The 16,771-nt window shown below is 51.6% G+C and overlaps 1 protein-coding gene across 1 annotated transcript; it reads left to right on the top strand.

Moving 5' to 3' along the window:
* The first annotated feature begins 742 nt into the window (after positions 1 to 742).
* STC2 (stanniocalcin 2) lies at positions 743 to 14,885 on the top strand. The gene is made up of 4 exons (XM_038534734.1): positions 743 to 2,029; positions 4,118 to 4,260; positions 6,755 to 6,966; positions 11,315 to 14,885. Exons 1-4 carry the CDS (start codon positions 1,879 to 1,881, stop codon positions 11,715 to 11,717), a joined length of 909 nt encoding a protein of 302 aa, XP_038390662.1. The 5' UTR covers positions 743 to 1,878; the 3' UTR covers positions 11,718 to 14,885.
* The last annotated feature ends 1,886 nt before the right edge of the window (positions 14,886 to 16,771 follow it).

Here is a 16,771-nt window from a genome sequence, read left to right on the forward strand (position 1 = left end):
CCTCCCGCCTCCGCCTTCCCTGCGCCCGAGTGCTACCAGGACCCTGGGAAGGAAGCTGCGGAGGCCCAACGGCGGCGGCCGGAGGGCGACCTGGCCCCAGCGTCGCCGCACCCCCTCCCCCAGCTGTCACATGGCGGCCCCAACGAGGCGCGCGGTGCGTCCCGCCGCAGAGACCCAGGGCCGCGCCGCCGCGGGCACAGGGTGATGGAAGCTCCCGGCGCCTTACCGCGGAGCGCGCGGGCGGCGGCGGGGCGGCGGGGGGAGCCGGCCCCGAGCTCACCTGCTCTCCGGGAGGAGGGTGGGGCCGGCGGGGGAGGGGCGAGGGGCGAGGGCGGGCCGAGCCGGGGCGTGCGTGCGGCGGGGCGCTCGGCCGCGGCGCTCCGGTCCCCGCCCCCCCAGCCGCGCGAGCCCCCGGAGCTGCGCCGTCGGACTGACGGTGCCCAGAGCAGTTCCTGTCCCCGGCCCCGGCCCCGGCCCCGGCGCCGGGGAGACGTGAGCGTGCACACGTACACACACAGCGGGGGAAGAGGCGCTCCGAGCGGCGCCCAACTTTCTCCCAGCTTCCGCGGGCCGGCGACTGGGGGGCGGAGGGGAGCGGCCGGGGCGATGGAGTCCGGCCGGGCTTGGGGAGGAAGCTCCAACAAGAAGGAAGAGATGGAGAGAATTCCCCTGGGTTTGGCTTGGGGGGTTGGTTTTGGTTTTGGTTTTTTACCCATGTCCATCGATGACTGGCGTGTAAAGGGAACCCGGAGCGGGGCGGCGAGTAGCGCCCTGGGAAGGTGGAAGAGTGTGTTTGGAGACGCGTAAAGTTGCCTTTCAAGCTCGGACCTCTGGGGCAGCGATGCGCCGCGGCGGGCTGCCTCCGGGCTGCCTGGGCCTCCCTGCCAGCCGCCTGGAAATGATGCAAGTCCAGTCGGTCACCTGGATCCCTGCGGCCCAGCCCGGAATCCGTCTGGGTTGGGGGAAGGGCGAGGAACCGGCACACTAGGTGTTGCACGGCCCACCAAATCGGGAGGGAGATGGGGCAGTTCCTCAGGCCAAGTCCTGTCTAACGCTTCTCTCGTCTCAGTTTGAGAGGGTTTTGTTTTTGTTTTGTTTTTCCTAAATGCAAAGCGTCACAGAGCCAGGAATTCCCATTTGTGCTCCGCTTGCCCCCAGCGTCACGGTGCCCGGGAAACTCCCAATCTGTCGAGGCTCGGGGCTTAGGAGCTCACTGAATTCCAAGGGACAGAAAGAGGAAACTTTCCCAGCACGTTGCGGGTGTGATGCGAGCCAAGGGCCCGGGGGCGGGGGGCTTGGGGGGAACGCCGTCCCGGCGCGGACCGTGTCCTCCCGCCCTTCTCGAGCTGCAGTCCGAGCTGGGATTCGCTTTTATTTTTTAAAGTGCGTTCGGCCATGGCCCTAGAAAACCCGCTCACACACACTCATACACGCACGTAAACGCGCGGCCGCCGCCAGGCCGGCAACTTTGTGGGGCGCCCCCGCGGAGCTCCGCTTCCTCGCGTAGTAGTTGGGCGCAGGCCCCGCCTCCCAGCCGTGTTGTCAAACGGGCCGGGGTCTCGGATTGGTCCAGCCGCTGGGACAACACCTGCTCGACTCCTTCATTCAAGTGACACCAGAGCTTCCAGGGATATTTGAGGCACCATCCCTGCCGTTGCCCGGCACTCGCGGCGCTGCTAACGGCCTGGTCACATGCTCTCCAGAGAGCTACGGGAGGGCGCTGGGTAACCTCTATCCGAGCTGCGGCCGCGAGGAGGAGGGAAACGGCGAGCGAGGAGGAAGAGTGGGAGGAGGAGGGGAAGCGGCCAAGGAGGAGGAAGAGGAGGAGGGGAACACAAAGAATCCAGGTCTCCGGACGGGAGGTTTACACCAAGAACCATGTGTGCTGAGCGGCTGGGCCAGTTCGTGACCCTGGCTTTGGTATTGGCCACCTTCGACCTGGCGCGGGGGACCGACGCCACCAACCCGCCGGAGGGTCCCCAAGACAGGGGCTCCCAGCAGAAAGGCCGCCTGTCCCTGCAGAACACAGGTAAGTGCGAGCGCCCCCGCGGCGGGGAGCAGCTGGGGGACGACACCGTGCACTCGCGCAGCGCGCCCCGGGGCCGAGAGCCCGGGACCCAGAGCCCACCTAGGGCCGCGCAAACTCTTGGGGTGGCGCGGGACGTGCCGAGGAAAGCTCGAGGCCAGGCGAGACGCGGTCGGCGCCCGGCTCCGCGCGCCGGGAATCCGCACGTGCTGGCAGGGTGATGAAATGGCTGGGGTAGGACTTGTTGCTGTCCTCCCCGGGGTCGAGGGTAAAAGAGGCAGCGCCCGGCAGGGCCGGTGCCGGTCCCGGAGCCCCCGGTCTGGTTCAGAGCTCCGCGCTCCATCCCGGCCGGCCCGCGGGAGCCAAGGAGGGTCCCCGGGGCCGGCCTGCGCCCCGTGCCCGGAGAACTTCTCTTCCCAGCCGGCGGGCTGCGACAGGACCGCGTTCCCCCTCCTCAGAAGATGCCCGACATCCGAGAACTTTGTAAGCGAGACCGATTGCGTTGCGAACTTTCCGCTCCGGGGCACTGCTTTCCGGGGAGGGGTCGGGGGGTGGCGCAAAGCGTCCCTCTGAGGTGCTGCCGCCTTTTCCCTCTCCAGAGCAGGTCGGCAGGCGCAGAAATGGTGACACGCACGGCCCGAGCCGTGCGCGGCTGCTGCTCCGCCGGCTCGCCGCTCGCCGGCAAGCTGCCGAGCAGAGCCAGGCGTGCAGGGCACGGGGCTGGCCCTTTGCCCAGCTCCTGGGAGAGAAAGAAAATCTGCCTAGAGCTCCTACGCTCGGCGCCTCCCCCCTCCCCCTTATTTGGGGGCCTGAAACCCAGCGTGCGTGCGCTCACCGCACGAGCAGGAATGCACGAGTGCCCATTAGGGACGCCGGGAGCGAGGGAACCGCGGCCCTGCGCGCTCCGGCCCGGCGCGCCGGGGCCGCGCGTGGGATCATCCGGGAGCCTCCCGCCTCCACGCGCCAGCGCTCGCGCCCCCAGCCGGCGCGGGGCTCATCCTAGGACCTGCGCCCACCCTTCCCCCTCTCCAGTGCTGTGCCTGAGAACTGAACGGGATTCTCGGTAGTTGGTGACCTCAACAAATACACGCCCCTCATTCTCTCGGTAGATTTAATCTGAATGAGGATTATCTACTCGGACCCCGCCCTTCTTCCAAAATATACTTTTCTGATGTAATTTTGTGGTTGGCTTAAATCTGTAAATGGGGTGGGGGGGGGCGTGCAGGAGAGAGGCTATTGCAAGCGGCAGCCTGACAGTTAACTCCCTCAGTCTATCCTTTTGGAGAGATGAATTAGGGCCACCTTCTGCGAAGGAGGGCAGCAAACTCTCAAGTCTTGGGTCTCGGGAATTTCTAGGGGATTAAGTGATATCTCACACTGGATCTCTATTTAAAAGGAGCCTCTAACTTCGACGATTGCGTTTCCGCAGGCTAGCCCCCATCTGACTCGATTCCCGAGCCTGCTCCCAACCGCAGCTTCCCTAGCCTGGTATTTTTAATGCTGATGGTTTGGAGGCGCTGCCTTAATAGGAATTTTGTTTTGATTTTTAGGTGTTGAATCATAAAGCTGAATTGAAACTGCTTTTTGGACGCTTGAATTTGGGGGTCAGGAAGGAAATGCTTGTGATTTAGTAGCAGCAGCGTTGGGTTCCAAGTAGAGAAGGGTATTTAATTGATGAAGTGCGGAAGGGGGAGACCAAACTAATCATTTAAAATATCTTACTTGTGTCTGTGGGTTTAGAAAGCTGAAATAGCTTCTGCTTTCAAACTAAGTATTTCCACAAAGACTTGAAGAAGATGGGAAGAGGAAAAATGGAGTGCACAGACCAAACTTCTGATTGTGATTTTTGTAAACGTAGGTTTGGCTGATTTCTTTACAGATACGGTATTTACCAATACTGACATTTTCATAAATAGATTGAATGATGACATTTTCTTGCCCTGGCTTTTTAGATCCTGGAATAGTCATTTCTAACTTAATCTCTTTTAATTTACTTTTAGTCATTACTAACTTTTATTTCAGCCAGACCTCTCTGCATTCCCCAGCGTGGCTGAGAATTTTGTATATATTTGTATGTAATTCTCATTTTAGCGGAAATCCAACACTGTTTGGTCAACGCTGGCGATGTGGGGTGTGGTGTGTTTGAATGTTTCGAGAACAACTCTTGTGAGATTCGAGGCTTACATGGGATTTGCATGACTTTTCTACACAACGCTGGAAAATTTGATGCCCAGGTAAAAAAACACATAGAGCACAAAATGTTTTAGGTTGGCATAGCATGATTGAAATGTTCATTGGAAGGACTTGTGAAGCTAAGGTGTCCTTAGCTGATCTTCGTGGCATGTTTTAGCATTTGCAAGAGACATTTTTGGTGGACAGCAGGATACCAGTCTCTCCCCACTCCACTCACGGGGTTCTGCTCTACAGAACTGTCATATAGGTGAAATCCTTCTCCACTCCTAAGCTGTGTCTACACAGGCAGAGTGGGATGGAGAGCAAGTAGAACAATCATCTAAGGATTCTTAGCAGAGAACACAAAAGTCATAACAAATAATAAACGTCTTGTAAGGGGAGACACACTATGTCTGGCCTCCGAGAACTCAGTCTGCAAGGTCCATCCCATTAGAAACAGTAGGTCTGGAGTGAGGAAAGGATAGGGACTCCAATTATACATTCCAAGACCTGTTTTCACCTACTACGGAAGAATAAATGAGACACAAACTTCATAGAAACACATCATCTCCAATGGGTATGTAAGCAGGCAACATGGATAATTCAGGGCCTCCAGAATAACAGACTTATTCCTCCTAAGTAGCACACCCTCCTCTCCCAACCTGAAAATCATGAATGAGTCCTGTTCTATAGAGTCCTCTTAATAATGCCTGACCCACTCCAGCTACCCCAGAGTCACAGAGTGAAAAAAGCCTAGCTGTTTCTTGGAGCAGGGCAAGAACCTAACAAGCCATCCTGTGGTTCCAGTGCTGACAATTCAGATATATGGCAGGTGGCATTAGGCTCACCTCTTCATGGTCTCCCAGCCTATGTATGTATTACAAAGCCCCGTATTGTTTTATCTCATCAACTTCCTTTCCCATTTCGTTGGGGAGTGGGGATACGTTGGATGAGGCCAACAGTTATGGTGTGACTTATGAATGCCACCCATCACCATCTACTGACATCCTGTAGAGAGCCTGACAAAGCAATGCCTGGGAACCAGAGAGGGATGCGACAGGGCTGGCAGCCTACCCTGCAGAGGATGTGGGGTGGCAGGAGGGGAAACAGAAACCGGAGAAGGAAAGAGGAGAACATTTGAACTCCTCGAAGCTCCCTAATAAAGCATCCCTCTGGATTAACTGGAATTAAGAAACATAATAGGAAATCCGGAGGAAAGATGTGTTTCTCAGGGCGACCCCACAGGATGTCAGGGAAGAATATCAAATTCTTGCTGCAGCCCTCGAATAAATTATCTTCTTTTTTCTCTCAACCAACAGGAGTATGTTCTCAAGTGAGAAGCATCCCTCTCAAGCTGGTTCCCAGCATGTGACTACTTCATAAACTGGCATGCCCTACCTTCCATCTTATTTGGCTCCCCCTGGAAAATCTGAGCAAAAGGGGCCATTGGGAGGTGGTTTTCAGCGACCAGACACTATCTGTAGACATTTCAGTTGCTTCTAAAGGAAGAACTGAATTAAATGTGCTGGCTAGCTTCCCACTTCCAACCTAAGCCCATTTTCTTTCTCCACTCAGTTACTTCCAGGCCTATCTAAAAACAGAGGGGTGACCTCTCCAACAACAGCTTGTTTCTATAGTAATGGGGGATGTAGGGATCCTTGAGTAGGTATCCCACAATGCCTCTGTGTCCTGAGAGGTTGATAAGGGAGCGAAAGCCCCAGCCTGCCTCCACACCACCAACAGCTGTCTCCTTTCTAGGATAAGAACAATCTAATGGGGTTGCCAGGAAAGAGAACTGTGGGCCAGATGTATGCCTGGCTGCCTTAGCCACTCAGAGGCAGGGAGTGTGGGGGAAGGGCTGTCAGTTGGGCAGTTCAGACTCCAGATGCTGCCAGGCAGTGTGCCAGGCGGGCCTTTTAGAGGCAATAATCCTAACAGTTTAAAGGAGTCGAATCGTTTTCAAAAAGGAAAAGAATGCTCCTCCTTGAAGGATAGGAGGAGACATGAGTATGGGTTGGGGGCGGTGGGAGGCAGTGAGGCAGAAGAAGGAGGCACAGATAGCACTCAGTCTTGATGTCACTTGCGGAGTCAGAGGAAAAAGCAATGATGTGAGACTTGGATAAGCAGGCACCTTCTGGTTGGGAAAAACTCTTGCTGGGAGTTCTGGACTTACATCTGGCCAGATTCCCCTCATGTTCCAGAAAAGTTGCCACCAAGCAGCCAACACTGGGCTGCCTAGAGGACAGATGGCCACAGAAGCCCCAGGACAAAGGAAACCAGTACAGCAGCTGGGGAGGAAGGAGGCAGATTTGTTAGTCTCCTAAAGTAACATCCTTTTTGCCCAGATGCCAGAGGCATCATGTCACTCAATGTACCTCCTGATGTAGTATCAGCCTGTCACCTGCATGGACCAACCATCAGTTTGAGGCAGGGCCTTGGGACTCAGTTGTCAAACAAAAATCCTGTGTAAGCCCAAGAGGGATAAATGTCTGAGCCTCTAACCAGGACTTGTCTTTTCTGCCCCTTCTTTCTCTCCTCTGTCCTCTCTGTTCTCAGGGCAAATCATTCATCAAAGATGCCTTGAAATGTAAGGCCCACGCTCTGCGGCATCGATTTGGCTGCATAAGCCGGAAGTGCCCAGCCATTAAGGAAATGGTGTTCCAGTTACAACGGGAATGCTACCTCAAACACGATCTGTGCTCTGCTGCCCAGGAGAACACCCGGGTCATGGTGGAGATGATCCACTTCAAGGACTTACTGCTGCACGAGTGAGTGCTGCCCCACAGGGGCTCGTGGGAAGGAGGGGCCCACTGCACAGGCTGGTGTTGGAGGAGTTTGAGAGGCTTGTTTTTGGAGGCTGGTCTCCGGTCTATCTCAGAAAGCTGCACTGACTCCCTTGGGAGTCCCTTTCCTGCTGACCTTCGGGAAAAGTGAGAGAAATTTCCACCATTGGTTTCAAAAGCATAAGCAACAGAAACAGAAAATGTTTTACTAAAGCATGAAATGTGTAGGATTCAGAAATACACTTCACCTTCCCCTGGGCCCAGATCCCAGCAGGTCCGAGTGTTCCAAATGGCTGTGTTGGTGCCCCAACAGGCAGCTGAGAGCTAATAACATTGGTTGAGCATTTACTCAGTGCCAGGCATCATGCTCCGTGCTCCACATGAATCTTTTACCAGAGCCTCATAGCAGCCCTGTACAGGTAGGTACCATCCTCATCTCCATTTTACAGATCACAAAACTGAGATTCGCTGAAGTACAAGTCATACAAACAATGAGAGGCAAAGCCAGGCTTGGAGCCAAGCAGTCCGGCTCTAGAGGCTTAAATGCCAAAAGCTGAGAGCAATAGCCTTTTTTTCCTGCCTCCATGGCCCTCCTTTCCCTCAGAAGGTCCAGTTTACCTCCTCTAACACATTAATACCCTCCCAGAGAAAACTTAAGATTAATGTCAAAAATTTTAATCAGCTAAACACCTTTTTGCTAAAGTGGGGAAATTCGAACTTACTTATCCAAAGATTTGCAATTTAGTATAAGCCTAGGACATCTTATTCCTTAAAAAAAACAAAAAAAACAAAAAAAATCCCATCTGTAAGATCCTAAACTTTGCAAAGTGATAAAGTGTGTGGTACTCAGTTGCTCCTAACATGAAGCATGGGCGGTAGGTCATGATGGCTCCTTCCTCAGAGACTTGAGAGCAGGAAGCAGGCCACTAGCTAAGAGACCAATATGAGTCCCTGCCAGCTTGATGGCACCATTGGTCTTCACACAGTGACTCACTGGGCCAAATCAGTACAATCTTAGGAAACCTTGCTCCTTAGTTGGTACCATGGCCTTCCCCCAGCTATGCCACTAAGCAGGCTCCTCCCTACCCCCCCAACCCCCCCACACATACACACAGTGCTTAGATCACGGAGGACTACAACCATCACCCGCCACTTTCCACTAGGATATGAGAGTCTAGGTATCTTGAAACCCCCCTGTGCAGTGAATTTTAAAATTTGCTATGAATCTCTGCAGGCAGCTCTCTTGTCTTCTCCTTAGTCACACTAATACCCAATAAAATAGTTATTACTCTTCCAAACAGCTGTTTGGAAACAGAGCAACAGCTTCAACAACAATAATAATGATATTAGCTATCATTTTGTGAGTGGGCCAAGCCCTTGGCCAGGGACTTTACCCAGACAATCTCATTTATCATTCCCAACAGGGCAGCAAGGTAGAGACTACTATCCCCACCCAAGAGAGGAGGAAAGGGAAGCTAAGAGGTTCAAGTTCTGGCTCTGAGGTGTGATCCCTACTTTCCAGCTTGGGAACTGGCAATATATATGACTGTGCTGGTTATCAGGAATAGAAACCTCCTTGCTCCTGACAGGCTCTCTCCCTAGTAGACCTGCTAAAGGTTCACTGGCCGCCAGATATAGCAGGAGTTCCTCCCTTTTCTCAAATACACCCTCATTACACAAGGAAAGCAATATAAAATTCCCTTCCTTCGAGCCACCCCTGGAAGAGGCAGATGCCCCATGGCTGAGAGACTCCCCAGTCCACTGTCACCCACTCTAGATAGTTTGTTGGCCTCAAAAATGGATGAAGGGCATGAGTTTATAAGTCAGTACTACATTCGTGGAGTATAAGAAGACTTTGTCTTTTCTAAGATTAGAGAAAAGTCCTCTTTGAGAAAACCAAATGTTTTGGAGGTTCTTATGCCCCTCCCCAGCATTAAAGCCCTGTTGCTTTTCTGGTGCCTCCTCCATGGACCATGGGCCATGTGATTTTTACTTCCAAAGGCCTTCTCACATCATTTAGAATTAATACATAGCCCTCCACCCCAGCCCACTCTGGGAATGCAGGTGGCTCACCCCGTACATTTGCATGGGTCTCTTTTAAGAGCACTCACTGTCTTCTTTCCTCTCGCTGAGCCAGCACCTCTAGGCAGTGGGTCTCACCTAACCTCACTCCCCACTGAACTCCACTACCTTCCTTCTGAAGCTGTGAGTATGCAGTGCACCAACTCAAACTTCAAGCCAAATTAACGGAGTTGTTCTTTATCTTCACTGATTTGGCACAAAGGATCCCATCAGTCCCCAAATATCAAGAAGACCATTTAAGAATGTGTGGCATTGGTCACAGATAAGAAAATGAGAACCAATTTGCTTTTCCCTTTAGAGAAGAAGAAATCACAGTCACTCCAGAATCCACATCCCCCCCATTCCTCAACCCAATTCCTATCCACCCCAAAACAGTCATGTTTGGTTAAAGTGGCTCCCTTCAAACTCTCCACTTCCCTCCATTCCTTCCCGCCCCACTTTCCCCATATCAACTGCCTTGGCTACCACACACCCTGTCACTGGGTGCTGGCAGCCTCCAGGCACGTCCCCCTCCAAGTATTTTTAAAAATCTTTTAGCCTTGCTGACACCCAGTTGAGAAAGCTGGGCTTTGTCATTAGACACGGGCTGAGCTTGCAGCCTGAGAAGGCACCATGCCAGCTCAAAACACGGCTTAGATTAACACACACCCCTCCCCATGGCTCGCAGCTTTCTCCTCGGGAGACAGCGCCAAAGGCAGGAGAGAGTGTGGGCTAGTCCAGCTTTCTCAGATCCGCCTTGGGGTTCTGAGAGCTCATCTGGCAGGCAGACTGCCCTGGCAAAGGAGGCCAGGAGGCAGTCCATACATTCCCAGGAAAGCCCCCTCACCTTACTCTGGGGAAAGAAACTCAAAGAAGACCATCAGGCTAGACCCAGAAAGACAGATTCTCAGCCCCTGCAATTTGCTCATCTAGCCTCAGAGGGTGGCAGGTACAAATCAGGCACTAAAATCCTGATGCTGCTGTAGCAGATAGACTCCATGACCTAGAGCTCCCTGAGGCAGGCAGTTGCTAGTTGTCAAACGGTGGAAGGAAACAAATATGCACGCGGCATTTCTTCTGTGTCACCCCATGGCCCCCAGTCTCAGCCCGAGAAGTATTATCACTGTCCTTGTCACTGTTAGGGGCCTGTCTTAGAGAGTTTAAGCACCCTGTCCATCAGCCATGCACAGACTCTCTGACTCCAAAGGCATCAAGTAGGCCTTAAAAGGCAGCTTGATCTCTATCAGCCAGAACATTCCTCTTCTCTGCTCTCAGCCCAGCTCTAGGCCTTCCCAGCCCAGAAGCTTCCAAAAACGACTTTCTCCTCTCCCTGCACCACCCCCCCCCAGCCATCTCCATTTTTACATCTATGACACGAGGACAGTTCAACTACAACTTGAGGACTAATTCATAAAAATGGCAGTGAACTACTTCACAAGTCCTAAAACACAATCTGCACTTCGTGCCTAGCAACTGCCAACTCGCAAAGAGAAGAGTAAGTGGGCTAACATGCAGCCACCCAAGTGGCCCAGGCTGACAGAGTAAAAAAGTCTTGCTCCTTCTTATAAATGATCTCATGTCCCAGAGTGATTTCCCTGCTCACGGTGATGGCCCAGGGCTGCAACGCTCATGGTCAGTTATATCCAGAAACTTCGCTAGCCAAGGACTGCTGGGGAATGCTGGTTAGCCACGTGAAACATTGGCAAAGACTCCTCCCCCAAAAAGACTCCTCCGTTTGGTATTTCAGACCCTTGCCATTTGCCTATTATTCCACTGGCCCCCAAGACACTTCACTACTCCTCCCACTAAAACCCTCCTAGATGGCACATCCTAGGCATGCCCAGAGCTCTCCCGCACTCCTTTTGAACATTCGCACAGCTACCCAACCCGGCATCCTCACCCACTTTCCCCAGAGGTTCTTCCTTTTATCTCTGCACCTGTAAATAATCACTGGCCCTTTTCCCGGTGGTAGGCTCTAGGACCAGCCTCTCTCCAATGCCTGGCACCGAGCCTGGTAGGTAATGGCCATGTAGTAAGTAGTGGTTAAGGCCAGCACTCCATAGGCTATGGATAAAGGCTGGAAGTAATTCCAGAAAGCTCTTTCACCCAACTAAAAACTGAAGCCAGAAAAAAAAAAAAAAAAAAAAAAACTGAAGCCAGGCATCAACCTGGTGTATCTCTTGCCTGGTATCATCACTGCTCTCTGTGGCCCAGTCAAGATTGGTTCCATTCTCCATCTCTCTCTCCCTCTGTCTCTGCTCCCAATCTCTAGACCCTACGTGGACCTGGTGAACCTGCTGTTGACCTGTGGGGAGGAGGTGAAGGAGGCCATCACCCACAGTGTTCAGGCTCAGTGTGAGCAGAACTGGGGAAGCCTGTGCTCCATCTTGAGCTTCTGCACCTCAGCCATCCAGAGGCCCCCCACGGTACCCCCTGAGCGCCAACTCCAAGTGGACAGAGCCAAGCTCTCCAAGACCCACCACGGGGAGGCAGGTCACCACGTCTCAGAGCCCAGTAGTTGGGAGACAGGCCGAGGCACCAAGGGCGAGGGAGGTAGCAAAAGCCACCTGAACGCACATGCCCGGGGCAGGGCGGTCGGCCAAGGGGGCCAGGGAACTTCTGGAAGCAGCGAGTGGGAGGAGGAACCCTCCGAGTATTCCGATATCCGGAGGTGAAACAAAAAGGCCTGGCCGGGAAATCTTTCCTCCACGCCGTCCATTTTCTTCTCTATGGACATTCCAAAACATTTGCCATTAAAGAGGGGGGATGTCACACGCAGGATTTGGTGGGGATTGCGGACTGGATGAAGGTGTGTGCTAGCAGAATGAACAGGTGAGGCAGAGACGGCCTAGGCAGCGGCAGGTCTCAGCCGTTCCCGGCTGTTCCCCAGGGGGGCTCCACTCTTGCACATCCTCAAGTGCGATCGCCACGCGGCCGCCTTGGCCTTGCAACTCTGTCTTCTTTCCATCCGCAGAGCGACCGCGGCCTGCAGCGTGCCCTGCTGCTCTGCTGCGGGGGGAGGTGGGCCGGCGAGAAGGGCAGGGGTCGGCAGGCGGGACGCACCCGTGGTGCTGGGCCCCAGGCGGGCCGGGCCGAGGCTTCTGGTGCCGCCCTGGCGGAGGGAGGGTGGCGGGACTCGGGTGCAGGAGTGAACGTGAACACCGCGCTGGGAGACAGAAGGGTGGAGCGGAGACGGGGGCTGTGTGGGTGCTTGGTGCCAAACGGAAGTTCAGTTTCTTGCCTGGGACCTGGAGGTTTGGAGCTGCTTGATGGGGAGGGCAAGGGTTCTAAGTGTAATTTCTGAGCCATTGTTCCATCGGGGGAGGGGGTGGGACCGGTCCAAGGGAGTGGCCCCTGTGTGTCTGTATATTAACCACTGCTTTGAATCTCTACTTCACTTTTTTATTTATCCAGTTACATCTACATATATACCTGTCGTCTAAATAAATGGCTTTCAAACAAAGCAACTGGGTCATTAAAACCAGCTCAAAGGAAAAAGAAATAACAGCCCATCTTTTGGGGCTGATTTTTTTTTTCTTTTGAGTGCTATTTTAAAAGGAATCAAAGAGCAATGGAGCCATACATCTGCCTGCCTGCCTGCCTGGCATGGGCTCATAGCCACTCAGGGCAAACCACACCCCTGCAGGAAAAGGCACACATGAGGAGTATATTTGACAGATTTTCTTTGGCATTTTGTTACCTCACTTTGACGCTCAGCCAAGATCGATAAAGTGAGGCACCTGATGTGGCAAAGCCAAGTTGGAAATGTGGCTTCTCAGTGTGCCTGATGGAAAGGGGGAGAAGGGAGCAAAGATGGCTGTGATTTCCAGCAGGGAAAGCTGACCTCTTACATAAATGGAGGGGACTGCCAGGAAGCACTGAGGAACAGGATTTTTTTCCAGATCCAGATTGGAAATGTAGCAACGAAGAAAGGAGTCAGAGTGGACAAAGGAAAGGCAGGAGGGACAAGACTAAAAATCCAAGGCACAGAGCAACAGGATTGTCACAAAGGGTCAGCGGTAGGGTTTTGTGGTTGTTCAGAATGTTCCACAGTGAGGCCTTTTCTTTCTTTCTTTCCTTCCTACTAGGTTATCACATTAAAGCTTATCCTTTCTTGCAGCCAGTACTCAAATAGAAGGCCAGTATTACAAGGAGTAGACAGGTGTGTTCTGGGCCAGTTCCTCCTAGAGCAGAGGTCAGCAAACTTTTTCTCTAAAGGTCCAGATGTAAACTACACTGTCTTCCGTTTGGCGGATCATGTGGTTTCAGACACAAGTAGTCAACTCTGCCGCTGCAGCATGAAAGCAGGCATACATAGACAACGTGTGACAAACAGGCTTGGCTTTGCTCCAGTAAAACTGTATTTAATAGGTGCCCACCTGGATCTGGCTCTTGGGCCTGAGTTTTCTGACCCCCATTCTAGTGAGTTGGCAAAAAAAAGTAAGCATCCTCCATTTATATCAGCTTATAGCTCTCCCTCAAAGCAACCTGAGGCGAGAGATAAAGAAGCTGAATTTATCTACTCTAAAATACTTTGTTCCAGGGAATGCCCTTACCCAAAGCCCAGCTAGTATTTATATAACCCACATCCAATCTCATCAGCGCCAGGACATGGTGCTGGAAGCTCATCTCCCCAATCTTTTGTGATCCACATTAGAAAGAAACCATTTGGGTGTAGGGGAAAAGAAGACAAATGCTGGAAGAAGCACCTAGAAAGAGCTGGAGCTGCAGAAAGCAGAAAAGATGGTGCACTTAATCCAGCTCTGCCCTCGGGGGGAGGAGGACCGGTGTGTCAGGCTCTGCCATGGGAACCGAACGTAAACCATGGCTGTCTCATGCCATGGGCCACTGCAGCACGTTGACTGTTTTACTTACATCACTCAAAAGCTGAAGCAATAACATTCTCCCGCGTTGCTGGGTCAGCTGTTCATTTGTTCACTGGCTCCTGGGCTGGATGTGTGAAAGGCATCACTTTTATATTTTCCTCAGTGTAAATGTTTTATGTGTTCGCCTACTGATGTGCCATTTGTTGCTTCTATTGTAAATATTTGTCATTTGTATTTATTATCTCAGTGTTTTCCCCTGAGGCATCAAATTGCTTACAATGTTCATTTGAACCCCTTCGCTGATCTCTGTTGTATATTTTTCATACCACTAGTGTGTTGCTTAACAAAAGTCAGGTAGATCTCATTTCATTCTGGTTCTTCATGTTTTGAAGTATACAATAGTATTTATTGCTAAGGTTCTTTGGCTCAAAACGGAGTACAGTCCAAATTCCTGTAAGAGTCGACAGAGGCATTTGTACAATCTAAAATGTAAGCAAAGTAGTAATTAAAAATAGACATTCAACTTGGGCTTCATACTTCATACAAATTTACTCATGAGCCTTCCTTTAAGGAAGGATGTGGATTTCCAAATAAAGATACGGTGTTTATTTTGAGCTTTGCATCTTAACAAGATGACTGAACACCTCTCCTTTGTATCAATAAATAGCCCTGTTATTCTGAAAGGAGAGGACTGACCTAGTACAGCAAAATGCTGACACCTGAAACCAAATAAATGGAAAACACCAGCCCAGAGCTGTAGTCATACTTAGACACACATACACACACAGAAATTTAAACTTGAACCAAATAAAAGGCTTTGCTAGAACAACATGGAAAAACAATGCTACCAGAGCCCATTTCCTAAGGAAGAACAACCTCATCTGATCTCAGAATTGGCACCACGTGAGCTTGCTCAGTCATAATGTCTGTTTCTGTTATGGATTTAGGCAGCAGGACCTGAACATTGTCACATGGCATTATTTTTCTCCCATCATTAATAAAGATTTTAAATAAACAGCTTTCCCTGGAGTAGCATTATTGTCTGGGAGCGCTTTGGACAGTCAATGCATAGAGGGAATGAATGGCTGTGAGCAAGTGAGTGTTTGAGTCCATTTAAAATGCTGGATGCTGGGATGCCTGGGTGGCTCAGTGGTTGAGCATCTGCCTCTGGCTCAGGTCGTGATCCCAGGGATTGAGTCCTGCATCAGGCTCCCTGAGGAAACCTGCTTCTGTCTATGTCTCTGCCTCTCTCTGTGTGTCTCTCATGAATAAATAAATAAAATCTTTAAAAAAAAATTACTGGATGCTCAGTTTACAGGGAGGGAAACCAGGTGAAGATGACCCTCCTGGGTTTCTCCTCCATTGGAGGGACTCTGTCCAAAACACTGCCTGAGTCACCAAGACAAAGAAGAAAATGAACTCCATGCAACCTGCCTGGGGGTGCCAGCCCTCCAGCCATTAGGGACATCCCTCTGGTCTCACCCATGAGTCTCCCCTGTGGCTCCCTGTGGCCTCCCCTTTCTTTCAGACTGAGCTTGTGGCAGATGCCACCAGCATGACAGCTCAGTGGCTTGACACTGGCAGGGAAGCTCACTGCCTCCTCCCCAATTCATCCTCACAGCAGCAAAACAGCACTGGAGTCCCTCATTTCCCACAGTGTGCACACCATTGGTGTACCCGCTATGCACTGGGCACCATGCTATGCATTTCATATACATCATCTCACCTTGACTACATCCTACAAGTAGTGGATATCATCCCCATTTTACAGGTGAAGAAACTGAGCTAGGGAAAGGTAAAGCAGCTGTCCCAAAGCAAACAATGTGGCTAATGAGCAGGGGGTCTGCACCCAAACCCAGATCAGTGACTAAGCCCACCTGCTTTCCCCCACTTTGGGCTTAGAATCTCCACATTTGATTTATTCTTAATTTAAACCAATCAGTATTATTCCTATTTTACACAGGCTAAGAGAAAGAATAATTATACTCTTATATTTATAGCACCTCCGAGGAGCTCTGCTTTAGAACAGAAAGGAAAATTGTTGCCCTCACCTTTCCTCTCTGCAAAGGCTCAAATTTTGATTCAGATAAGGGAGAGCAGGAGAATCATGGAGTCTCACCACTTTTCTGGGCATGTAGGTAATCATTTTAAAGGTTCTCAGGTGTAGCTGAGAGAAGCCTTTGGGAACAGCTGGCTTTGGGAAATAAGTGGCCAAAGCTCTCTCTGCTAAATCCACCCCGTCACCAGCTCTATCTGAAAAGCCAGGCTCCCCTGAAGTCAACACCACCGTCCTCACCCTCCTCGCAACACCTGCAGTTTCTTGTGGATCTATCATGTGCTTCCCGTGCACTTTACAGGCATTATTTCTGAACCCCATTTTGCACATGGAGAAACTGAGGCTCAAAGGCATTTTTAATATGCCTGGAGCTTGTCACAAAGCCACCGAGCTCCAGAGGTGGCATGCCAACCCACCCCAGGGCTCACAGTTTCTCCCCCGCTCCTGGTGTGAAAAGGTGGGTGAAACACTACGTTCAAACATAGCAGCTGGCTCCCCCCACCCCTCAAGATTGCTCCAATCCGCCAGTGCAAGAATTATTAGACTGTGGGAGGAAGAAGGCAGAAGGGCTTCCAAGTATGCTGGTATTTAAGCAAAGTTTCCAAAGGAAGTTAGAGCTGTGCGCGCCCCAAAATCTGGAGACAGAAATCTGAATTTGTTCTAAAGTCAACAAAAAAGAAAGCCCCCTGCTGAGGAGGGGACAAGCCTTGGCCAGAAAACAGGTTTCATGTGAAATTATTTTTTGTGGGCGGAGAAGAGAAGAAAAGAGCAACAGAAGCCTTGGGCTAGGAGTCATGCGTTGCTGCTTGCATAAGCAGCTCAGCTTTTATCACTCCCCAAAAAGAAC

The sequence above is a fragment of the Canis lupus genome, chromosome 4, assembly GCF_011100685.1.
Source record: "Canis lupus familiaris isolate Mischka breed German Shepherd chromosome 4, alternate assembly UU_Cfam_GSD_1.0, whole genome shotgun sequence".
NCBI classification, from domain to species: Eukaryota; Metazoa; Chordata; class Mammalia; order Carnivora; family Canidae; genus Canis; species Canis lupus.